Source organism: Phoca vitulina, unplaced genomic scaffold (genome assembly GCF_004348235.1).
Source record: "Phoca vitulina isolate PV1807 unplaced genomic scaffold, GSC_HSeal_1.0 scaffold2, whole genome shotgun sequence".
Lineage (NCBI taxonomy): Eukaryota > Metazoa > Chordata > Mammalia > Carnivora > Phocidae > Phoca > Phoca vitulina.
The window spans coordinates 58,642,258-58,667,958 of record NW_022589705.1 but is presented as its reverse complement, the minus strand read 5'-3'; the positions used below and the strand labels follow the sequence as shown (position 1 = coordinate 58,667,958).

The 25,701-nt window shown below is 44.6% G+C and overlaps 1 protein-coding gene across 4 annotated transcripts in view; it reads right to left on the bottom strand.

Moving 5' to 3' along the window:
- Window positions 1-2,299: 2,299 nt before the first annotated feature.
- Window positions 2,300-25,701, bottom strand: part of YIPF1 (Yip1 domain family member 1) — a 36,358-nt gene continuing 12,956 nt past the window's right edge. The window contains exons 6-10 of one of the 4 annotated variants that reach the window (XR_004302323.1): window positions 23,879-23,995; window positions 20,787-20,953; window positions 20,258-20,440; window positions 3,132-3,389; window positions 2,303-3,029 (exon numbers count right to left, since the gene is read on the bottom strand). Coding sequence is in view for 3 of the 4 variants with exons in the window: in XM_032428602.1 (XP_032284493.1) it covers window positions 3,243-3,389; window positions 20,258-20,440; window positions 20,787-20,953; window positions 23,879-23,995 (614 nt within the window). In the remaining variant the exon portion in view is untranslated. Of the gene's footprint in view, window positions 3,390-15,332; window positions 15,429-20,257; window positions 20,441-20,786; window positions 20,954-23,878; window positions 23,996-25,701 lie in introns of all 4 variants that reach the window. The other 3 variants (XM_032428596.1, XM_032428602.1, XM_032428585.1) reach the window with 3 other exon arrangements.

Here is a 25,701-nt window from a genome sequence, read left to right as displayed (position 1 = left end):
GTCAATTCAACTGGTCAACCCCTTTTGCCCTTTCCCTTCTTCCTGCCTGTCAAAAGCGGAACTGAGCTGCAGAGAGCTGAGCTGCCAGGTGTCTGAGTCGTGAAGGTGAAAAGTTACAGTCAAGTCTTTAATCAGTTACTGTGATGTTATAAGCAAGATACTAAATAGGAGAAAGCACTGGCCCCCCTAATGTTCCATTTTTCCCCTTGGCACAGTGCCAGGCAAGGGTCACGTGCGTTGGTGCAGATGTGGGCAGTCTTACCGCCAAAGGATCCCTAAACAAAAATCTCCTGCCATTTTATAGCTCAGGAGGCTAGGAAGAGGGAGGGGGGAGGGGCTACGGGTGAAAGAGTACTGAATCCTGGGTCAGAGTGGAAAAGACATCTTCAAGGACCCCCAGTAGGTTGGTCTCAGCAAAGGCACCTGAGAGAGGCCATGGTTAGGCCCTCACCCCTTAGCTCCATTAGGAGGCCTCCAAAAGAAGGAAGCTGGACTAGAAATGTAGACTTGCCTAAGAACAAAGCTGGGGTGATGGTAAGGTGGGGCCAAAGCCCCTGACCACAACCCCCGCCCCCCAGAGGGCAAAGTGCTCAGGCTGTGCACCTAGGCTGGTGTGTGTGGGCAGTGCTCCCAGGAGAAAAAATGAACAGAGTAGTCAGCTTTCCAGAAAGCTATATTTATTCAAGTTTTTAGTACTGACATTATGTCCTTCCAGATTATTTGATATTATAATGGCCTCTCTTTTTATAAGATGATGGTACTAATTTATGATGCTGGTTGTGTCTAAAATCCTTACTTAAAAATTAAATCCTGACCACTGTATTAAAGAATCTCTAAACATTTTTGGGGGAAAACTTTACCAGTCACACCACACAAGTACTCAGTAGTAACTAAATTCCCCCTCAAACGTGGATATTTATATGTGCCTGGGAAAAACTCATTGCTTTCCTTCACTTTAACACTTACACCACTTCTGTGACCAGATATGTGGATCTTCCACACCAAGCAATTCTGACACTAACTGCCTGGAGGTAGAGCAGAACCCAGAGGGTAAGGGCACAGTCCCCCAAGACTGCCCCCTGCTTCAGACGCCAATTGCAAGTAGTGGGTCCCCAGGTTATCCATGATTTCTGTCCGACTTGGCTACAAATTAGAGGCTCCCAAGGCCCCCTCCCTGGGTTTGATAATTTGTTCCCAGAACCCAGCAAAACAGTTTACTCACTATTGCTGATTTATTACAAAGGATGTTTTAAAGGATATAAATGAACAGCCAGGTAGAGAGATACATGGGGCAAGGTCTAGAAGGGTCCCAGGTGCAGGAGCTTCTGTCTCTCTTGAAGTTGGGGATGCACCACCCTCCTGGAAGGTGGATGTATTTACCAACCTGGAAGCTCTCCAAACCCTGTTCTTTTGGGATTTTTATGGAGGCTTCATCCTATAGGCCTGATTGATTATTACCTCCATTTCTAGTCCCTCACCTCTCTCCAAAGAATGGGGAGTGGGGCTGAAAGTTCCAAGCTTCTAATCATGGCTTGGTCTTCCTGGTGACCAGTCCCATCCAGAGGCCCCCAAGAGTCACCTCATTCGAAAAAAAAAAAAAAAAAAATGCTCCACTACCCAGGAAATTGGGAGCTATGTCAGACACTCTTATCACCCAGGAAATAGCAAGGCTCTTAGCCTCTTAGCAGCTCTGTAAGAAACTGTAGCAGAGCTTCATATATATATAATTTCATAGTATCCTTCTCTTCTTTATTGGAGAAAAATCCTGCCACTTTTGGTGAGACCTAGGAAGGGGAGGTTGCAGACTGTACCAGGCATTCCCAGGACCCACATGTGTAAGAATCACTGCCTTGGGCAGCAGTAGTTAAGTATTAATGAAAGAGCACCAGGGTACCAGCTCAGAGGGTGTCTGGAAGGTATAGACACCAAGTTCTCTGAAGAGTCCTTGAAGACAAAAGAAACACTTAGCTGGAGAAGACTCAGGGGGCGCAGAACAGCTGTTTTCAAACATCTGAAGTCAACAAAGGGAAGAAAGATCAGACTAGATCTGAGAGGCCCAGGGGTAGAGCTCAGACCAAGCAGCGAAAGCTGTAGAGGTGTGCACACAAGGACTTGTCCCAGGAGGAGACGGCGGCCTTGGAGAGGCTGAGGCTGGCAACCCCCCAGCAGTGATTTTGTGATTGTAGGATCCCTGGGATCAGGGACCTGGTCTGTTCTGTTCACTGCCCAGCCCCACCACCTAGAATGCTGACCAGCACTTACTTAGTAGGTGCACAACCTATATTTGTTAAGTAAATTAATGGAGGGGAGGATACTCTGCATTTGATGGGAGGTTTGCCAACTTGACCTTAAGCTCACGGTAGCCTGAATTTGTGTGCCTCTTCCTTTTTCGGTGTGATCAGCCTTCTAAGTCCACATGTGTCTTGCTGTCTCAGAAATACACTGGAAATTCCCAGCCTGAAGGGGACAACAGAAACAGTAGGGGATCAGCAATCCTGACCTGGCAGAAGCTCAGCCTCCCAGATGGCACGCATTTTGAATAAAAAATATAACAAAGTATCTTTGAGGCATCACTGGTTTCTCCTTTTAATGCACTCTAGCCAGGAGTCAGGCCAAGTTGAAGAGGCACTCAAAGTGCCCTTAAAAAAGTTTCTAAAATCTGTGTCAAAATAGTTTGTAAGTGAGCATGTTCTTCCAACCCTCCGTTCCATACTTACGGGAGGAAAAATTCCGATGTCCATTTTAACCCCCACACCCCAACAGCTATCGCATTAAATAAATCAAGATTCACAGCAGCTTCCAGCATGCTAAAGATAAAACATCAAGGAGGAACCCGAGGTCAAAGTCATGAAATGCAGACAGACATTCTATGAGGTATTTATTTTGCAACAATTAGGTTCGGCTGCCCAGTGTCCAGTCACCACAGACAAATGTTCAGGCTCCCAATGAATCCAAACCAAAGTTCATACAGTTTCACCAGTTTAGGATGGCAAGCATTTGGAGAGAAGAGGATCACCTCAGAGGAACATCTGTATACAATTCAGAAGAAAGTCATCAGACGTTAGGACGGATCCATTTCACGTATTAAGGGCATCACAGGACAACAAGAGGCAAATGGCAGGCACACCTACCACGTTCCCTTGTATTTTGTTCCAAATCGGTGTACAGTTCCAACAATAACTGACAGGTGAGAAAGAAGAGCTGAAAGACACATGGACTGAACAACATTTAATCATTGTTTGTTAAATTAGGTGATTAGACTTCAGCACGGCACCTTTAGCTGCCAGAGGGTGGTGCCATTCCATCAGTTTTCCTGCTGGCTTGGTCATTCTGCTTTCCTGCAGTAGATGCCATGTCCAGAAGAACACTCCAAAATACAGAAAAGAGAACTGAAAAACAAAAAGAGTAACTTTTAAGAAAAAGACTCGCCCCTCCCCCATTCAGAAAGGATCTAAACTGTAGGACAGGGTATTTATGTTCAGAGGTATAGCTTCAATACCAGACAGCCTTGAGCCCTGATTTACCAACTGCAGGAAGACTTATTATTGGAGGGGAGATGACATTTTAAAAAGTTTTCCTCTAATTCTTTGGAAACCCAGTGATTTTTCTCTGCCAGATCCCAAAGCTATCTTCACACATCCTTCTTTCTCTCTCTTCTTTGTGACAGCTATGTTAGGTGCTAGAGGAGGAATAAAGTAAATATGGAGGGACATAAAAAGATTTGAGAACTCGAGAGCTGTTTGTGGTTTTTGAAACATGAGGTTATGCAGGGGACAATGGCAGGATATGAGGTAGGACAAACAGATTAGGGATCGATCCTGGCAATCCAGGGAGTTTAGATTTTGTCTTTTAGACAATTGGAGGCCAAAAAAAGAAAAAAAAAGAAAGAAAGAAAAGAAAGTTCTTAAGTAGAGGAGTGACACAGTTTTATAATTTTTTGAAAACTGCTTTGGCTATGCATAGGATGGATTGGAAGAAGGAAAAGAAAAGAGAGAGAAACCCATCAAGTTATTATCACAGTCTGAATGTGAGATGATTAGATCCTGAACACCAGGAACATCAGGCATTTGTACTAATAAGACAGATCTGAGAAATATTTCAGGGCTAGAATAGACAAGTTGTACTGACAGATAAGATATGGAAGGTAAGAAGGAGGATTCTACACTGATGATGAGGTTTCTAGGGTGACTGGGTAGATTTCTTAATTAATCCAACAAATAGTGATTAAGGACTCATCCAACAGATGTGCTGGGCACTGGGTTCAGTGATGAATAAGGCGCCCATGGTCCCAACTTTCAAGAAAGTTACACAGCCTGGCAGTGGAAACTCCAGGGTAAACAATACATAACAGATTACTTATGTAATTACAGACATGAGGTACTGTGAGACAGTGTAATACAGAATCTAACCTAGTCTGAAGTCAGAGGCAGTGTGGATGGTAGTGCCATTCACGGAAACAGGAAAATATAAGGAGGATCTGGTTGTGGGGGAGATGAGTTTAGTTTTGGACATAATGAATTTGAATCATCTGTTGGTACACCTAGTTGGGGATTTGCAATAGATGGGAATTTGGAAAAAGGTGCTAGAGATATAGTTAAATCCAGGGCGGGGATTAAGAAATTTCGCAGAGAGGCCATTTCCTAATAGATGGCCTCCAACCTAAGAGAATGTGCCAGGCTTCCTACTACCATGGGGGCAGGATCACAACTAGGAAGGTGGGGCTAAGGCAGGGGTATCTGCCTCAATGTCCCAGCTCTAGAAAAGGGAAACGTTGCCAACAATGTATCTGTGAAAAGTGGCTGGAGAAGCATGAATGCTGTGATTTGCTGGACTGGAAGAACTTGAAGTCCTGCTTGGCCTTCTGGTAAACATTAGCTCGGGCTTCTGAAATGCTAAATAAAGGTAGGGACAAACGAGCCCACAGGGCAGGCACTAAAGATTTTATTTCATAAACATGCTCTTTTTCTCTCATCTGTCTGTCTGTTCCAAATTAATGTCAAGACTAGAGGAGGGATTCAAGACAGAAAATTTCCCTTGCCCTGCTGCCAACTTTCAGTAGGTAGCCTGTAATTCCCAGGGGAATTCCTGGGGCTTAGGCCACAGGGTGGCAAGTAAGATAATTGCCCTTTATGCCAGACTTGGTCCATAACGCCACCATCAGCCAGAGCTCCCTCGCCTCTTCCCCACCTACGACCCGATTCCTGGCCACTTCGGGCTCCCCACCTCGGGTGGCCCCACTGAGACCCAGGTCTGCCCTGCACCTCCTTTGTGGTGGCAACCCTGCACCCAAGCCTGATTGGGGGTGTTCCAATCCGAAGTTCCCCAAGTTAGGATTCTTAGCAGGGCCTTCTAGTCTGATGCCTGAGATAGAAAATTGGGTGTAAAATCTGGGAGGGTAAGGACCTATCTCCATTGTTCACCCCAGTCACCCAGCCAACGGTAGCCAAGGGTAGGCCCTCAATGAATGAACAAGTAAAAAGTGCTCAGGTCACCTGGCAAACTCACCAAGCATGTGTGCATGTGACGTGTCTATCAACTGTCACTTGTTCAAAATCAAGCTTTCCCCAAAGCCTGCTGGATGCTGCGGGTATACTGGTCAATAAATCTCTACTCTCTAGGAATTCTCAGTCTATGTCACAGTGAATAAGAGATTTGCCCTAACAGAGGAACATACAGAGCTGTAGGAGAGCATAGAGGAGTAAGTAATCTAAACTTCCCCAAAGACAGGCTATCTGAAGTGGGTCCTGAAGAATAAAGAGTGGGCTTCCAAGTAGACAAGCTAGGAAAGGGAATTCCAGAACTTAAAAACCTTAAAAAAAAAAAAAAAAAGCCTTAAAAGGCTTTAAATCAGTGTTTCCAGTAATTAATGGGAGTGCTGTTGCTGTTATTATTGGACTGTTGCGAGTGCCCGGATAAAACAATTAAGTACTAATGTGATAGTCCAATTCTATCACTGCTGGTATTGTTGAAAAGTGAGATCCTCAGCAAGTGGGAAAGGAGATACAGATATAAGATAAAAGCAATTTAGAAAAAACTCTGTGGTGCTAAATAAGAATTGAAAGTATGAGTATGAACTCACAATATATCTCCTTTAAAAAATGAATCAAGATGGGGCGCCTGGGTGGCTCAGTCGGCTGAGCATCTGCTGAGTGTCTACCTTCGGCTTAGGTCATGGTCCCAGGGTCCTGGGATCAAGCCCCGCGTCGGGCTCCCTGCTCAGAGGGGAGCCTGCTTCTCCCTCTCTCCCTCTGCTGCTTCCCCACTCGTGCACTCTCTTGCTATCTCTCTCTCTCTCAAATCAATAAATAAAATCATAAAAAAAACCAACAATCAAGCACACAACACATTTCCTGACTCTGAACAGTGAAAAGGCCTGTAAACAACAACCAAGCCAATGGCAATAAGCACCACTAGCACCCAGATTGTGACCTGGTATTACTATCTCCCCACTGAACAGAACCAAGACTCTGAGAAATGACTCAGTCTGGGTCTGAGACAGGAAATGTTCAAAATGAGCCTGGAAAAGCCTGGAAAATTTTGTTGTAACAGATAACAAGACAGTTATCAGAGACTCTTAGGGCCATGCCAACAGGACTCGGGCCAATTTGAAGAGGTTCCCATTAGCCAAAGGGACAACTTGAGTATTGGTAAGCATAATACTTGGGATGGACTGAAACTAACTGGCCATTGCTGTCGAATGCTAATAAACCAACTACTATTTTGAAAATAGGTGAAAAAAAAAAGGAAAAGAATCATTTATGCTGCTTTTCTACAGAAACTATGTCACTCGAGAGCCAAATAGTAGATAAAGGGAAGTTTTTATGAAAGAAGTATTCTAATTAATAAACAAAGAAGCAAAGATACAATTGAAATATCGCCATTTTGAAAACCCTAATGATTTAACAGATGTAGGCATTGCTTAATTACTTTTAATATCAAAAAGTAAGAGATAATTACACAGCATGAGTTTATGGCTGAAAGCATTTAACACCACATATCAAGTAGTCTTGCCAAAACCAACCAACCAACCAATGCTGAATCTGATCAAACCTTTAGATACAACCACCAGTTTACAGAAAACAAAGGCAGAGCAACATGATAAACAACACCATAGAAATACAATCGGCAAAATCCAGACAGTGAGAAGCTATAGGATAAACAATTCTTAAGCAAATACATGGTAAAGGGAAGGTGGGGGGAATGGAGTGGGAATCTATCATTTAAAACACATTTAAGAGATACAGCAACAAACTCCAAGATGAAATTCAAACACTGAAGTATATATGATGCCTCAGAGAGATGGTGGAGACATTCCAGACCACAGCGATAAAGTGGATACCACAATAAAGTGAATCAAACGAACTTCTTGGTTTGCCAGGGCATATAAAAGTTATGTTCACACTATACTGTAGTCTACTAAGTGTGCAATAGCATTATGTCTAAAAAATGTACATACTTTTTAAAAAAATATTTATTTGTCAGAGAGAGAGTGCGAGAGAGCATGAATGGGGGGGAGGGGCAGAAGGAGAAGCAGGCTCCCCACTGAGCAGGGAGCCTGATGTGGGGACTCGATCCCAGTACCCTGGGATCATGACCTGAGATGAAGGCATATGCTTAACTGACTGAGCCACCCAGGCATCCCAAAATGTACATATTTTAATTAAAAAATCGTTATTGCTAAAAAATGTTAAGCATCACCTGAGCTTCCAGTGAGTCATAATCTTTTTACTGGGGGAGGTTCCTGCCTCGATGTCGATGGCTGCCGATGGATCAGGGTGGTGGGTGCTGAAGGCTGGAGTGGCTGCAGCAATTTCTGATAAGACTGCAATGAGGTTTGCCACATGGATTGATTATTTTCACATACAATTGCTCTGTAGGACGTGATGCTGTTTGATAGCATTTTACCCACAGCAGAACTTCTCTCAAAATTGGAGTCCTCTCAGACCCTGCTGCTACTTTATCACTAAGTTTCTGTGATATTGCAAACCCTTTGTTGTCTTTCCACCACCTTCATGGCATCTTCACCAGGAGTATATTCCATCTCAAGAAACCACCTTCTTTGTTCATCCGGAAGAAGCAACTCCGCACCCACTCAAGTTTTATCCTCAGATGGCGGTCACGCAGTCCCCCCTGCAGGCTCCACTTCTAGATCTTTTGCTCCTTCCACCCTATCTGCAGTCACTTCCTCCCCTGAAGTCTGGAACCCCTTCTAAGTCGCCCATGAGGGTTGGAATCAGCTTCTTCCAAACTCCTGCTCATGTTGCTATCTTGACCTCTTCCCATGAATCACGAATGTTCTTCTAAAATGGCAAATCCTTTCCAGAAGGTTTTCAATTTACTTTGCCCAGAGCCACCAGAAGAATCACTATCTATGGCGCTTGCAGCCTTAGGAAATGTGTTTACTAGTCAGATTTGAAAGTTGAAATGACTCCTTGATCCCTGGGCTATAGAACGGATGCTGTGTTAGCAGGCATGAAAACATTTATCTCGTACATCTCCATCAGAGCTCTTGGGTGACCAGATGTATTGTCAACGAGCAGTAACATTTTGAAAGGAATCTTTTTTTCTGAGCAGGTCTCAACAGGGGTCTTAAAATATTCAGTAAATTATGTTGTAAACAGATGTGTTATCATCCAGGCTTTCTTGTTCCGTTTACAGAGCACAAAAAGTATAGATTTAGCGTAATTCTTGAGAGTCCTGGGGTTTTATGAATGGTAAATGAGCACTGGCTTCAACTTGAAGTCACGAGCTACATTAGCCTCTCACAAGAGAGTCAGCCTGTCCTTTGAGGCTTTGAAGCCCAGGCACTGACTTCTCCTCTCTAGCTATGGAAGTCCTAGATGGCATCTTCTTCCAATAGAAGGCTGTTCCGTCTACACTGAAAATCTGTTGTTTAGTGTAGCCACCGTCATGAGTGATCTGAGCCAGAGCTTCCAGATCACCTGCTGCAGCGTCTACACCCAGGTGGCTGCTTCACCTTGGTACTTCCACGTTATGGAGGTGGCTTCTTTCCCTAAACCTCATGAACCCACCTCTGCTGCTTCCAACTTTCCTTCTGCAGCCTCCTCACCTCTCTCAGCCTTCACAGAGTAGAGGAGAGCGAGGACCTTGCTCTGGGTCAGGCTTTGGCTTAAGAGGATGTGGTGGCTGGTTTGCTCTTCTATCCAGACCACTCACACTTTCTCCACCTCAGCAGTAAGGCTGGCTGACTTTCTTATCATTCGTGTGTTCACTGGAGTAGCACTTTCAATTTCCTCCAAGAACTCTTCCTTTGCTTTCACAACTTGGTTGTTTGGTGCAAGAGGCCTAGCTTTCAGTCCGTCTTGGCTTTTGACATGCCTTCCTCACTAAGCTTAGTCATTTCTAGCTTTTGGTTTAAAGTGACAGATGCATGACTCTTTTTATTTGAACACTCAGAGGTCATTGTTGGGCTATTAATTGGCCTAATTTCAATATTATGATGTTTTTAATAGGGAAGCCCAAGGAGAGGGAGAGACATAGGGGAATGGTCAGTCAGTGGAGCGATAAGAACACATATAACATTTATCGATTAAGTTTACCATCTCATATGGGTGCAAATTGTAGTGCCCCAAAATAATTACAATAGTAACACCAAAGATCAGTGATCACAGATCACCATAACAAACATAATAACAATGAAAAAGTTTAAAATATTGCAAGAATTACCAAAATGTGACACAGAGACACAAAGTGAGCAAGTGCTTTTGAGAAAATGGTGCTGATAGACTTGGCTCAACACAGGGCTACCACAGACCTCCAATTTGTAAAAAACACAGTATCTGTGAAGTGCAGTAAGCAAAGCTCAATAAAACGAGGTATGCCTGTATTAAGGAGATATATTTTTTTTTAGATGTGACTATGGTATTACGGTTATGTTTTTAAAAGTGTCTTTTATAGATCCAGAATTTAAATATTTATGGATCAAATAACAGGATGTCTTAGATGTGCTTCAAAATAATATGGGGGAATAGATGGGGGTATGGATGAAATAAAGTTGGCCATGAGTTGACAACCGTGCAAAGTAAGCAATGGGTACATGGAGACTCTTTATACTATTCACTCTACTTTTGCCTATGTGTAAAAACTTTGCACTAAATAAGTTTAAGCAAGAATAAAAAGTTACTGTGTTGGGTGCCTGGGTGGCTTAGTCGGTTAAGCATCTGCCTTCGGCTCAGGTCATGATCCCAGGGTCCTGGGATCAAGTCCTGCATCGGGCTCTGCGCTCAGCAGGGAGTCTGCTTCTCCCTCTGCCCCTCCTGCTCCCCCTGCTTGTGCTTTCTCTCTCTCAAATAAATAAATAAAATCTTTAAAAAAAAAAAAAAAGTTACTGAGCTGACCCACTCTCCAACCCAGGTTCTCCCAATTGACTTCAAAGACAGAGAACCAAGAAGAAAATTGACGGAACTAAAACTGGATGCTCTGGGCAGGGATATCTCAGACATGGTGTGGACAAGAAGAAGGGGCTGGTGGAAAACAGCATTAGCCATGGTGGAAAGTCATAGTCTGGATGCTTTGTTAAAGAGGATTACAGCATTGAGTTAAAACTGATTTCAGAATAAAAGAATTGATGTGTATAAATGTAGTAAAAAGGGTTTGTAGCTTTGGCTTATAAAGTGAACACTCTTAACATGAGTGAGTGAAAGGATAATTGCACATAAACCCTGTGTACCAAATCAGGAGGGTTTTTTAATTACAAAGGAATCTCCTAAAGCCCTTTGCTCATCTCTTATTAAAGCCCTATCACACTGCAATATAATTACCTGCTGGCTACCCTCCTCCAGACAGACCCACTTGTCACTGCCCCTGGGAGGGCAGCCCCAATATGAATGCTGTCTTTCAGATACTCCATCCCACAAGCCGAAGTAAGACTCCCAAGGTACAGTTTCCAGGCTTCCCCAGGGTCTTGGCTCAGAGAAGAAATGGCATTGGCCCTCAGGTGGTAAGTTAATTTTAAAAAAGGAAGGAAAGGACGGAAGAAGCAAGCCAGATATTCTCTATAATATCTTAATGATTTATATAGGGGTAGTCCCTGAAAACAAGTCATTGGAGGCTCCTCTATGATCCTGAGTTTCCAGGGAGAGAAGGGGTGAATGTTCCCCCAGTAATCCATGGCAGGCTAAGCCCTCCAATGTGCAGATTTACATGAGGAAGGTTATCTGTGAGATTAGAAGCCATTCTTTTTCAGTGAAAGCTGGGAGTCTAGAGATTACAGTAGAAGGCACAGGCAGCTCATAAATCCGCAGAGCCTGGGGCTCTGGACAGCCCTCTCATTGGCAAAGTGATTGATGCTTCTGCCAGGGAAGCTCCAAAGAAACTCTTCATCACTATCTCATTTGGAGACTTGACACCCAAATGGACACACTGATGCCCAAGTTTATAGATCTGAGCAAAGCCCAAAGGTGTCAAATCTATATAAATCAGGGTGGGAGGTCTGCAAAGGCCCTGAGGACCAGGCTTTTCTCAAACACCAGCTTCTGACTCTCTGAAGGTTTGGAGCACATGGGACATTGGCTTGGAGCTTTCATAACAAAATGTAAGGAAAGAACTCGAGTCCTAACACAGGAGCAGGCTGAAAGAGCCCCTCACCAGGTCGATGTCAGGTATTCTCAGCCCAGAGAGACCCAAGCAACTGTTGCCATTGTGGGCTCTACCTCTGTCCTCCAGCTGGGCTCAGATTTTCTTGTTCTCAGGGATGTGAGTCCACATCACATCACTGTGTCCCAAATGAACAACCTATGACTTCTACCTTCCCAAATGCCATGGGAAGCTGACTACTCTCTTCAGAAAAACAGGTAATTGATTGCTTCTGCTCAACCTTCAGGCCCCAGCTCAAACAAGACCCCTTCTATGAAGCCTTCCCTCAAGCCAAATGAGTCACTGCTTCTGTGCTCCCACCATGCTCATCAATTCACAATTTGGGTAGGGCACTTCTCTAAAAACACAGTCTGTTTATTCTGTTTAGCTGTTTTACCCACGGACCAAGGCTCCCTGAGGCAGACTGTATTTGATTTTCTAGGTCCCCAATGCCTGACCCATGGAGGCCACAGAACAGCCTCAAGTAAACACTGAGTGAGAGAGTAAATGAGGGCTCTGTGAGCCAAGACACCTCTCATAAAAGCCCACAGCACCCTCTTGCCTTAATCTTACAAAGGGTCACCTCCAACTACCCAACATTAACTGAGCACTCGCTCTGTCTGTGCCAGACAGGCATTAGGCCAAGCACTGGGGAGTTCAAGTCCAATCAGACTCAATCCCTTTCCCACGGACCTCAATCTCAGGAAGAGACCCACCTTGCCCCAGGGCCTTCTCTACTAATAGTCAGTGAAATCCATCTGCAAGAGGAGCTTCACAAGTGTGTAGACAATCAAACCATAAGGGAAACAAGCTACCACAAGCTCATTCTAAGGCAGTGGGTTGTAAAAACAACCCACTGAGGTAATGGAAGAAAAATTTTAGAACTTCTATTAATATTTATTTTTCATCAAAAATTAAAAAATTAAATTTTAATAGTTACTATATGGACTGACAACAGAATATATAAACACTTCAAACATACACATATTACTAGGGTGTGTGCTTGTGGCAGACAGACTGCAAAATGGCCTCCACACAATGTATATGTCTATCAAATCATCACAATGTATACTTTAAGTATCTTACAATTTTCTTTGTTAAGGAAACCTTAATCAAGCTGAAAAATAAAATAAAATAAAAATGCCCTCCAATGATCCCTGCCTCCACGTATTCATGCCTTTGAGGAATGCCTTCCCCCCTGAGTGTGGGTAAGACTTACAACTTGTGTCTAGTCAAAAGAATACGGGAGAGCTGATAGGTATCATTTCCATGGTTACTTTACGTCACTTATCTTCTGTCTTCCTAATAGACTGTCTGTTATCTCCATTTACAGCTTTGATGAAGTCAGCCATCCTATGTGGAAGGAACTGGGGACAGCCTCCAGCTGACAATTAGCAAGGAGCGCCCTCAGTCTAACAGACCACAAGGAAGTGAATCCTGCCAACACCTGGTGAGCTTGGAGGAAGATCCTTCCAGTCCAGCTTTCAGATGAGACCCCAGCCCAGGCCAACACTTTGAGTGCAGCCTTGTAAGAGAACCTGAAGGAGAGAACCCAGCTAAGCTATGCCCAGACTCCGGATCCACAGAAACTGAACTAATAAATGGGTATTGTTTAAGGTGTTAGGTCTGAGGTAATATTGTTAGGCAGCAATAGATAATTAATACAGCCCTCAAATTCCTGAGAGATTACACAATCAAATAAGTATGGATTCTCTGAACTGAAGCATCTATAGAACAGCAAAGGAGGGCTCCAAAAAAGAGGCCAAAGGCCAGCAGTGGGGGCCTGCAAATTTTAGCAGTAAAAAGAACATCAGCCTTAAAAGTGGTAAAGTGGAAAAACCTCAAGAAACAGCTCCAGAATACCTGGGTTTGAGTCCCAGCTCTGCCTCTTAAGAGGTAGGTGATCTTAGTCAACTCAAACTTCCTAAGTCCAGCTTCCTTATCTATACAATGGGGTCAACAAGGCTGCTAACAGTGGACAAAGAGAGAGTGATCTAGATAGTATTTTGTAGAACAGAATGTGATATACACATGTTAGTTTGTCACAAAACCCTGGGATGGCCTTGGACAAGGCACTGTTCTCTCTTGGCCTCAGCTTCCTTATGGTAAAAGGGGGAGGGAAGCCCATCCTGTCTCCAAGGGCTCTGACCTTTGATTCTAACATCATCACATCCCCACGTGAAAGGAGGAAGAGGAGAAGGTGGGCTGGGGCATTTACAATAGTTCCCTAGGCATTCCATTGGCCAGAGCAACTGTCTTACCAACAAGACCACCAGAAGTGTCTTTGACCAACCACATCTTGTCAACCTGCAAGGCCTGCAACCCAAATTCCTCAACTAAGAGGGAAAATCTATTTGGTTTTACAAAAAGGAAATAAAGGGTCAAGGTAAAGTCAGTGAGAACCACCAAATTTCAACAAAAATACAGACCCACTCTCAGAGGGGCAGTAGCTTGATTCTGTCACTGAGCACCTTAACTATGAGCCAGGAGCTTTTATAGACATGATCTCTAATCTTCACTACAGTCTTATTGTACAGGTTGTATCATTCTTCTTTCATAGTTATGTTGGCTGAGGCTCAGAGACAGTAAGTTCCTTGCCCCAGGAACACTGCTAGTATGTGGTGGCACCAGGATTTCATTTTAGCTCCATTTGACTCTAAAGGCCCTGGTCTTTGCACCACACCCTGTTGCTCTGGGAGAGAAAGTCACCCTGTGATTACAAAACAGACTGAAGGTTCTCGGCCCACAGGGAGATCATGTGCAGAGATCATGGCTTCATTCATTCACTCCACCAACATTTACTGAGCACCTCCTATACACCAGGTCTTGTGGTGAGCAATGAAGATGCAGGGTAATACCCATTTCCTGTTCTCATGTTGCTGAGTCGAACTGGAGAGGCATACCAGTCCATGGAGGACAAATGAATCAATGAATGAACAAATGAATATGCAGATGGACACACAAACAGTGAAGAATTAGTGTTTCCAGCACCATTAACAGTGATATATATTACAAGGTATAATGGGATCACGAGGTAAGTGATGACTGTTGGAAGAGAGGGACCATTTCAGACATCTGGAACAGCAAGTGCAAAGGCATATGTGTTCTGGCAATGGCAAGAAGTTCAGCATGGCGGCAGCCTTGGTACACTGAGGATCTGGAACAGGGAGGCAAGGAATGAGCCATGGAGGAATTGGCTCTTCTTCCTGTACACTAACCTACTGAGCTAACCACTGAAGTAGAATCATCTGAGAGGCCAGAGAGCAAACCAGACATGAGAATTTGTAGGCTTTGGAGAACCCTATGAGTAATTCAAGAGAAGTCACACTCAGGGTCTGAGGCCAGGTTGAGAAGTCACAGGGAAACTAGAAAAACCACCAGGACTGTAAGCAAATAGAACAAACCCATACTGTGCTCCCAGGAAGGGGACAGAGAGCAGAGGAGAGGGGATGTGGAACCAAAAGGCAGGAAGGAGCTCCTCTAATGAAGAAGCTAAGAGCTCACCTCTCCCAAATCTATCAAGCCAGGACCATGTGGATTTCACAGCTGAGGCCTTGGGCTGGAGGGCCGCATAGATACAGACCTGCTCGTGCACAAATGCCTTAGTGAATCACACGGGCAGACAAAAGGGTCTGGCCCTCTTGGTTCTTGATGCTAGCAGTTTCAGAAGTGATGCACTTGCCCATTTTTTTACTGCACCAAACCACAAAAAACGTCATAAAAATATAATCTCTTACTTTCCTCTTTAGCTACTTGGCTGTTGCAACTGTTTGGTTTGGAGCAACTGTAGTTGTTGGGAGGTGGTCCATCTCTGGCACATCAAAAAAGTATGCCTGCAGGAAGAGGAAACCCATGAGGGGAGTTAAAACACAATGGTCTGCTCGAGTGTTCTAGACTCCAAGTTGATACGATTTCTGGGCTCCCCGGGGCCCCTACGTTTCCCTCTGCCACGCTTGTCAACCCACTGAACTACAACCGACTCTGTTTCTGTCCATCTCACTTACTCTACTATGAGTAACTTTTTAAAATGTAGCCACCGTTTACTGGCCACTTCCTCCATAGGACTTAATCTGCATAAGAACCCCGTAAGGCTGCTATTATTATCCTATTTGACAAATGAGAAACGGAGGCTCAGAGAGGCTGTCATTCCATCTGGTGTACATGGCTAGCGAATGGCAGAGTTGGGTCTTTCTGACTCCAAGGCTCAGGCTCTTCATTGCCACATCATCCAGTCTCTCCTCCAGGGCAAAGACTGTGTCCTTCCTGTTCCTGTGCCACCAGCCTCTCACTCAGGGTCTGGCCCACAATGTAAACAACCCATATAAAGGAACTGAGCTACAACAGATTGCTGCTAAACTAGCTGGCTCTTGGTAAGGACCTTTACAAGAAAGTGCCAGGCAGGCCTGACCTCATAATTCTCCAGCTTGGAAAAGAAAGGTCTGATAAGTGATTCCAGTCACCATCTACAATTTCACTGTCAAAAATCAGGAGGAGGTAGGGGCGCCTGGGTGGCTCAGTTGATTAAGCGTCTGCCTTCGGCTCAGGTCATGATCCCAAGGTCCTGGGATCGAGCCCCATGTTGGGCTTCCTGCTCAGTGGGAGCCTGCTTCTCCCTCTCCTCCCCGCTTGTGCTCTCTCTCACTATCTCTGTCACTATCTGTCTCTCTGTCAAATAAATAAAATCTTAAAAAGAAAAAAAAAATCAGGAAGAGGTAGAAGAGGGAGAAAAAATAAGGAGGATCTTCCGACCTGTTTCAAAGTCTGAGAATCCGACTTTAGCCCAGGAAAATACCTGGGTTGTTCAAAGTAAGGGGAATCCCTTAATAAGTCAGGGGTCACTGCACACTTGTGACTCTCCCTTGGAGTCATGGCCTGAGGAAGGTAAAAGGACAAAAAGCCAAATCAAGAACCATTTCACCAGCTCTACTCTCTATCAGCCAGAAGGGGGCACCAAGACGACACACTGGAGCTTTCGCCAACACTCCTATTCTGTGTGAACTCTTCAACAATCCATTTCCAAGTTTCTAGCTGCGGAGCCCCCTTAGCTTGTCACATTCCCAGAGCAATCTTATTAGCTCTAAAAGCCTTCTTCCCAGGGCCCATTCTGGCACTTGCTTTCTGAGGTGGGGAAAGAATGGTTCCTAACTTAAGGGGGTGGGGGACAGGGGCCTTGCTGCCAGTGTTGGGTCCCTCCAGCTATCTCGATGCTGTGTGCACAGAGCCACAAAGCGCCCCCCATGGTGCAGGAGCCGTGCCTTTCTTCCAGGCTCCTGGAGGAGGCCCTCATCAGATGGAATGAGCCAAGAGGCCAGGGTCTAAACTTGTCTTTGCTAGTAACTCACACTGTAACTTTGGACAAGTCTCTCCACCCCTCTGAGCCTGTTTTCTAATGTGTAAAACAAAGGGATTAGAAAAAATTGCCTCTAAGGGCAACTATAATTCTATGACTCGTTAGTTCATTAATGCTGCAAATACTTAGTAACAACCACAGTTACCATTTGGGGAGTGCCTACTGTGCACCAGGCACATACTAGATCATTAATAATAGGCAATGTTATCCCCATTTTAAAGATGAGCAAGTGGAGGCTCAAAGAGATGGAGATTTTCCCAAGGCTACACAACCCTGTGTCTGAGCTAGGGTTTCAATCCAGCTGTGTCCGGCTCCAAAGTCTATGTTCTTCTCTTCTGTGGAGCGGCCTGCAATTTGGCACCTAGCCTATGCCCCGTCTAGATATAGGCACCGTGGAGGCGTCAGGATGAACCATCAGGTTTTCTAGAAGTCAGGCCAGGAATGTCACCTGGCAGAGAGCGAGGGCACGGGACGGTTGACTATCAGCAGTAACCCCCGCAAACACAGGCTTGTACATCTACCCGCCAGCCAAGGACGCACCCTTCCGGGCTTCCTTAGTCATCCCCGCCAGGAGTGTCCCGCTACCAACAGCGCACAGCCGTGAGCACCGAGGGGCCCTCAGCAGGTAGAGTGCTGGCATACGCTTCAGAACACTGAGGCAAAAATGGCAATCTGTGCTCCCCAGGGCAGAGTGGGAAGCCACGCTGTGTGGGTCAGCCAGTGCCCCTTCGCTGCCAAGTCTTCTCCCTGCCCTTCCAATAAAAATAATGTCTTGCATGTGTTCGGCTTGTGTTGTTCACGTTGCACATTCAATCCTTGCAAAAGTAAAGATGCTCCTGCAGCTCCCTTTTCTAAGTGAGGAGGTGGAGTCCAGAGAGGGGAAATATCCAAAGCAGGGGTGAGGGAGCTGGGACCAGACCCCGTCTCCTCATCTCTGCTTCAGCCTCTTGCACTGCACATCTCCAGAAGATGACAGAGGAGGCCAGCTCTGGTGTGGAGAACAAAACCCCAGGCACAGAGGGCCCCTGGCTAAACACCTGATCATGGAATAGTTCCCTTCTTTGAGGAGGAGAAAACTGTGCCTCCCCTCCAAGAAAGGGGTCCTACACCTGCAATTCCCTCCCTGCTCCATCATCCTTGGAGTCATGGCCTGGCTCCCTGGAGTCCCCTGGAAGTGGACCAGGCAAGGCCTGCTCTCCTGCCTCCTTGTCTCCTCCAACTTCCCAACCAGGTGTATGATGGGAAAGATGTTCTGGAGAGAGGCGGGAAGATGCCAGTGAGAGGCACACATGAAAGGGCCCTGGCAGCTTCAGATGACACAGGGCTCTTCTAGTAACTTCTTTACATCTGAAGAACCCTTCACAGTATATGAAGGGCTCTCACAGCCATCTCACTGAGCCTCACAAAAGCCCACAAAATTTGAATCTCCGTGACAGAGGAGGAAGCCAAGTTTCTGAGAGAGGGCGCTTGCCTAGGCTTGCAGTGCTAAGCCCAGTGCAGTACTCTTTCTGCTTCCCTCTAATTGCTCTCTTCCAGCAAGTTCCTGAGCAGCAAGATGGGCAGGTAAGTCCCAATGTCAGTGTCATTTATCCCAAAAGGGAGGAACAGGCATAGGAGGTAAAAGAGCCTGCCATGCGCACCAAATGAAATAGGTTCTTAATAATACTCTTACCACCACCACCCCCTCCTCCTCCTCCCTGCTCCAAAGTCTGATTGCCATGCTCCTCTCGATCCTTTACACAACTGAACAAGGCAGCGCTTCTTCCTGCCTCCTTCTCTCCATCAATGCCTCAACTAAGTATATAGGGAAGAAAATTCAAGGGAGACATGGGGACACACCAGTGAGAGGGCTACAGTGAGAAAGGATGTTCTTCCTCAGCAGACAGAAGGGTCAAGGAGGGTCGCAGCAGCATTACAAGGGATCAGCCCAGGGGCTCCAAGTGCCAGAAATTAATGGTGTCACTCTGCCGTGAGTCAAACCAACAGTCCTCTAGAGGTCTCAAGAATTTAAAGCTCAGACACGTGGAAAGTATATGTAAACCAGCTCTGTGTCTCAGAACCTGGCACTTTTTATGAGACTCGTTCAATGATCAAGTATTGGGATCTTATGCATGACCCAGGCTGTCTAGACAAAAATATTATAGATCAAATGGTGCCAAAGAAATACTTACTCCCACAACTGTAAAACCTGACCAAGAGTCTGGACACGGGTGACATGGATGGATATCTTCCCATGGGTACGTCCTTTCCTTCATCAGTAACCTTAACATTCCTCAACTTGGAGTTCTTTAAAAATCTGCGTCAGGCCTTGTTAAGGCCATGGACCGAAATATTTGTGTACAATGTGCAAGATAGAAAATCATATCTCCTTAGGATCAAGGGCAACGGACCTAATTTATGGGTATTTGTGGGACAAGTTCTACATTAAATATTTTATATGTACTATTTTATTTTATTCTCAGAACCCTATGTGGCAGGAAATACTATGCCCATGTGACAGATTAAGACGCTCAGATTCAGAGAAGTTAGGTACCATGGCCAAGCTCACACAGCCGGTGAGTAACAGAGCCGGTGTCCGAGCTGGGCCTGTCTGACTCAAAAGGACATGCTCTCCCTAAAAAGACACCCAAATACATGAACTCAAAAACTCTTTTAAACGTTACTCACCTTAAAAATATCTCCCCTTTCCTAATTTGACTTCATCCTCATGCTTTCCACCTATGAAACTTTAAATTTCAAAACTCTTTCTAGGTATGCGCAGAAAACCAGCAAAGACATCCAAAGGCAGAACTCCCCCACCAAGCCCCGCACCCCACCTATTATAGACACTCATCCAGCTCCACTTCCTCTGGCCACACTCTGAATCGTAACCAAATTTCAGAAATTTGGTAAAGCCAGAGATTACCATCAAATTCTCATAAATTTACCATTTCTCATTTAGGACAGTCTATTTAAAACAATATTCATTTTATGCAGCCAGTTTTAAAGGAATTATTGTGAATCACAGCTTGGGGTCTTTCAGCATTTGTATGTAAAGCACACAGGAAGGGGCGCCTGGGTGGCTCAGTTGGTTAAGCGTCTGCCTTCGGCTCAGGTCATGGTCCCGGGGTCCCGGGGTCCCAGGGTTGAGCCCCGCATCGGGCTCCCTGCTCAGCAGGGAGCCTGCTTCTCCCTCTCCCACTCCCCCTGCTTGTGTTCCCTCTCTCGCTGTGTCTCTCTCTGCCAAGTAAATAAATAAAATCTTTAAAAAATAAAAATAAATAAATAAATAAAAATAAAGCACACAGGAAGATCACAGGAATGAGACCATACCAAGCAGCCCACAGAAAGCAGCGTGTGAAGCAACACAATCGTGCCGATTGTGGCCAACGCGATGCGCCTGTTATCCTCACGAACAGCTGGCCAAAATGTCATTGCCAAGACAGAGCCTGAGATCCCCAGCGCAATCATGACTAGAATCCAACGGACAGCCTTCTGGGGGATAATCCACAGTACCTGAGAGAAAAGGAGGGAGAGGAGGGCTTTATTGGAGGCATCTGGTCACTCCAGGCACCTGTGCTTATAAAGTCCCCTGAGCCCATCGGCAGCTGGGCGCCCCCTGCCACTGTGGCGTCTCAGTCTCAGCCGGAGAAACACCCCAGCACGCAGACTGAGGTGAATGCTTTCAGAACGAAGGGCTGGAGGTCCAGCAAAGGCACTTGGCTCCCTATCCCCCTTCCTGCTGAACTTCTAAATTCAAAGGGTATTTTTCAGGTGCCCATCAGTGTTGGGCTAGAAATGATGACGCCGGCTGAATTTCTGAGAAGCCCAGGGCATCACTCAGAATAAGTGTGGTACTTACTGCTGTGGGGATATAAATGAAGAGCGAATATCCATAGACGCACACGATCTCCAAAAACGAATAGGAAACAATGTTCATAACTTTGCTGTTTCTCCACATGAGGAAACCCCAGAGTGCGAGAGGAACCAGCCAGGCATAGGCATAGATGATGGTGGCCGCTATGGACACTGAGGATGATAAGACAAAGGTGGTAGTCTGAATTACCATCAGCGCACTTCTCATACCTTCCTGGACTTATTTCCTAGCACGTCCACCTGCTTCACTGGATCATGGGATCGTGTCTTACTATGCCTGGCACAGTACCTGCCCCAGAGTAGGCACCCAATCACGGTCCTGAATTGACGAATCTTCAGCACTGTCTTTGTGGTGATGACCAGTGGTCTCTCCTATGGCTTTTATAATTTGTTTAGTAACTAACAACTCATAGTATTAAACAACTGCATTATGCAACTGAAAGACTTCAGAGGGCCTCATTACAGGTGTTTAAACATACCAAGCATTTCGATCAAGCGAAAGCCAACTCTCCCCCTAGAAGAACACACCCTCTTTCGTCGTCTAACAAGAGCTGAGGCTGATTTCTTGAGCAAATTTTTATTAAAAATGCCCTGGGTACAGATTAACTGGCTGTGCATGCTATTTAGAGGGCCTTCTATCCCTGAAGTAAGGAGTTTCAGTTCATCGATGAATTGGTCGAAATGTTCCTCACATTCGCTTTCTTCAGTAAGTAATTCTGTGCCTGTGCTGGAAATGCTGCATAGCGGCTCCTCAGAACAGCAACGTTCAGCATTTTACTGTCCCTTCCTCCTCTTCCAGTAGCACCAGGCTCCAGAGGCTTCGTTTGCCCTCTTCTGGAGTGGACAACCAGTAAGTGTGGCTAAGCCCGTGGCACCAGCCCTTCCCACAGCAAAATCAGTGGGTGATGCACTTAACGCTCTTGGCAAGCACAACGGCACCCCAGGCAATGTAGTCAGACCCCACATGTGGACTCCATGGACTCTAATCCTAACTCTGCCACTTGTAGCTAAGTAACCCTGAGTAGTGAATTACCTAACTTTCTTGCCTTAGTTTCCTCATCTGTAAAATGGGAATAAACATAGTATACTACCTTATAAGATTACTAGAATTAAATGAATTAAAACAAATAGAACACTGATTGATAAATAATAAATGCTCAATCAAGAAGTAGCCTTTTATATTATTAACTGATATGTAAATACATTATTTCACATAATCTACATCTTCATTTTAGAGATGAGGAAACAGGATCAGAGAAGCTAAGTGATTTGGTCAAGGTCAAATAACAAGTGGTGGAAGCAGGATCTGACTTTGTGGATGTATACTCTTTACATAAAATGGAAAAATGTTTAGGGGCGCCTGGGTGGCTCAGTCAGTTGGGCATCCGACTCTTGGTTTTGGCTCAGGTCATGATCTCGTGGGTCATGGGACTGAGCCCCATGTTGGGCTCTGAGCTCAGCAGAGAGTCCGCTTGAAAATTCTCTCCCTCTGCCCCTCCCCCCCACTCTCTCTCTCATAAATGAATCTTTTAAAAAATGGAAAAATATTTATTGACAGAGTCAACGACTATCTTACTGGTACATTCATATCATGACTCCCTTATACTGCCCAGCCAAGGAGGATAAGAAAAGATAAAAACCCTCCTGAGCTTCCAGACCCTCAGGCAGGGTCATTCCGTCTTCTGTCAATACACCTATACATACCTCTGATACAGGAATTAATACATCCCACTTACAACAATATTCCTTTACCTGTCTTTCTTAACCATTGAACAACTTGAAGGCAGGGTCTATATCTCATGAATAACATTTATTGAGTTAAACTCAAACCAGAGTCATTTGACAAATGGGGCTGTAACTGAATCCAGGTCTGACTCCATGTAAATGGGCCTGGAAGGTAAAAGGAAAGATACATGGAGACACACACACACACACACACACAGAGAGGTAATTACATATCCCCCTATACACACATATACGTGTTTGTGTAGGAATTCTTTTTTGTATAAGGCATTATTCCAAGCTCTTTACACACATCAACTCTATTCTCACAAGAGCCCAATAATATAGGTATTATTATTCCCATTTCACTGATAAGGAATATGAGGCCAAGAGAGATGAACTAATTTGCCCGACACGTAGAAGCTAATGAGTGATGGAACTGGAACTTGAAGCCAGTGACCTGGTTCTGGAGACTGTGCTCTTAGAGGGTCTATCTACAGCCTCTAAACAGGACAGCAAGCAGGCAGCGGGGTGGGGCGAGGGGGTGGGGGAGAGGAGGGAAGGAGGGAAGGAGAGAATGGAGGAAGTGGTGCACTTCAATGTCAATCTCCTACAAAGCCAAACCTCCTCATTGGGGGGTGGCTATCATCTGTAAGTCCCTAAAAAGTTGTTTGTTGCTTTATTTGTATAATTATCCAATACTGCCACAAGAAAGGAAGTTTTAAAACAATGTCATCCACAAGCCCATCCCTAGGACAAACTCCTTTCTACATTCTCCCTTCGAGACCCTGACCATTTGCAGACTTCTCTGTAACCAAGTTGCCAACAGCATAGGCATAATTTTGGATTATCAGTTTTCCACATTGTTCTACGTGCTTCATAATTAGTGGCTCCAACCCAGCTAGTTGAGTCACCACGACTTAAATAACAATGCCCCTATTGTTTCCAACATCTGGATAATACAAATAATGCTACAATGGAGACTTTCATGCACACTGCTTTTTACTTACTTTGCACATTTTTCTTTGGATAAATTCCAATTGCTATTTGGCCTTGCCTTCCAGCTTTCCAAAAGATATGTGGATTCACAATATTGTGCATGTACTCAAGGCCACTGAATGGTATACTTTAAGAGAGTTAAAATGGTAAATTTTATGGTATGTGTATTTTACCACAATAAAAGATTATGTAGATTTATATAGATGGGTGGTAACTCTGAGATGGTAAGTATGTTTGAATCCTTAAATACAAAAAGCCAGGGCTGCAGCACCTAGAGACAGGGGCCCAAGGGCGCAGTAAAAGGAACTCATGGTTACAAATTGAAAGCATTCCAAATGAGTCAAGCTATTCACCAACCTTTTCGGAATTCGGGTACATAATGGTATGTCTTCTCTCCCAGATGGATTAAGAAGTTGGAAAGATTCCCACTAATTGCTATGGCAAAGACTAGCGTGGCACATATCCAAAAGGGGCCTGCAAAGAAAACCAGAAAATTCAGTCAAGAAAATGAAGCACTGGCTTCTGGACGCTTACAGAGTAATTTCTCTCCCTCGCCCTATTCATGTAAGCAAGGGAAAATGAATTTTAGATGCAATCAATACTCATTTAATGGGAATTTTCTTTTTTAAAAGGTCAAACACACAACTCAGCAATTAGGTGCATTGAAGATAGGGGAGACTGAATGAAAAGGCCAAAACACCTTCCACAATTAGGTGAATAAAGACACTAATTTGTTTATAGCTTCTTTAATTAGAGGATCGTCCAAAAAATCATGGACATTTTGTTAAATCTTTGCCATCAGGATACAGGAAGCAAAGGTTACTTCCTTTATCTAAGTGCCAAATGTTAATTAATGCCCAGAGAAAAATGAATCAGGCAGGTTCTTCTGCAGTCTAAATGGAAGAGTAGGGCGAGCAGAACACTTTAGGAAGAGTTAATTTAATCTACCAGTTCATCATGGGTGTGTGTGTACATGTAATGTGTGTTTAAGGCTTTGTTTTTCTAATGAAAAAGTAATACATGCACATAGTTCAGTGTTCAAAAGGTACAAAAGGGAATCTAGAGAAAAATAAACTTCCCTCTCTCTTTGTTCCCTAGCTCTACGCATTTCTCCTCCCCAGAGCTTGCCACCATAACCTGTTTCTGGCGAATCTTGCCAGAGATTTCTATATACTTATAAACAAATGCATATTTGGTGTGTATAGATGATAACATACATGTATATATATCTCTCTATATATCTATATATATCTTGCTCTGTACTTGACTATTTTCGCTTTAATATATCCTAGAGATTCTACCATAGCTATTCATAAAAATCAGCTCATTCTTTTTTTAATGGTTATCAAATAACCCACTGAGTGAATGAGTATACCGTGCTTTGCAAATCCCTTTCACTATTTCACTTGATTTCATGAATGCCACCCTTGTTTCTCCCTATCTAGAAAAAGTACTATGTAGAACCAACAGAATTTTTAAAATGAGAGATTTCTAATAAATCTTAGGAAATTAATTTTTCAATTTCACCAATGTTTTGCAACACTTTCGGGAATAACTACAGGCACCTTGACGTAGCACAAAATTCAGAAAATTACTGCGTTGCGGGAGATGCCTGGCAGAAATGGGTTAGTGCTTCTCCAAGCCAGGCTGGTTCCTGAAGGCGGGAGCACAAGCAATGGACTGGGATGCTGCCAAGAGTCACCAATAGTGCTTTCCACAAATTGCTGCTGACTCACTAGCCTGCAGGCTCTCTGCTACCGGACTAAATCTTGTTCACTGTATTATTCCGAGTCCCGACCATACAAAAGATGCAACAAGCAAACAAGACCAAAACACCTCCTACAATTTAACAATCAAAAAATCCCCCAAAGCTCTGTTGAACAAATGAACAAAACTGACCATGTGTTGTCAATGGGCTGAGACCATCCAAGCATATGACCACGAGTGGCCAAAGTATTATAGTTCCTATAACTAGAAAGCAGAGAACATCATATCCTATTGGGCATTACCTGTAAGAACCCACTGTCCCCTAGACCCTGGGCCGGGTGCTGGGGACCCCATGATGCACAGCAGACAGTCCCTGCGTCCTGTGCCTGCGCGCACACAGGAAGCTCGGCTTCCAGAGACACACAACCACCCACACATCCCAGGGCCTGCCAGTTTGCTTTACACGCCTTCTC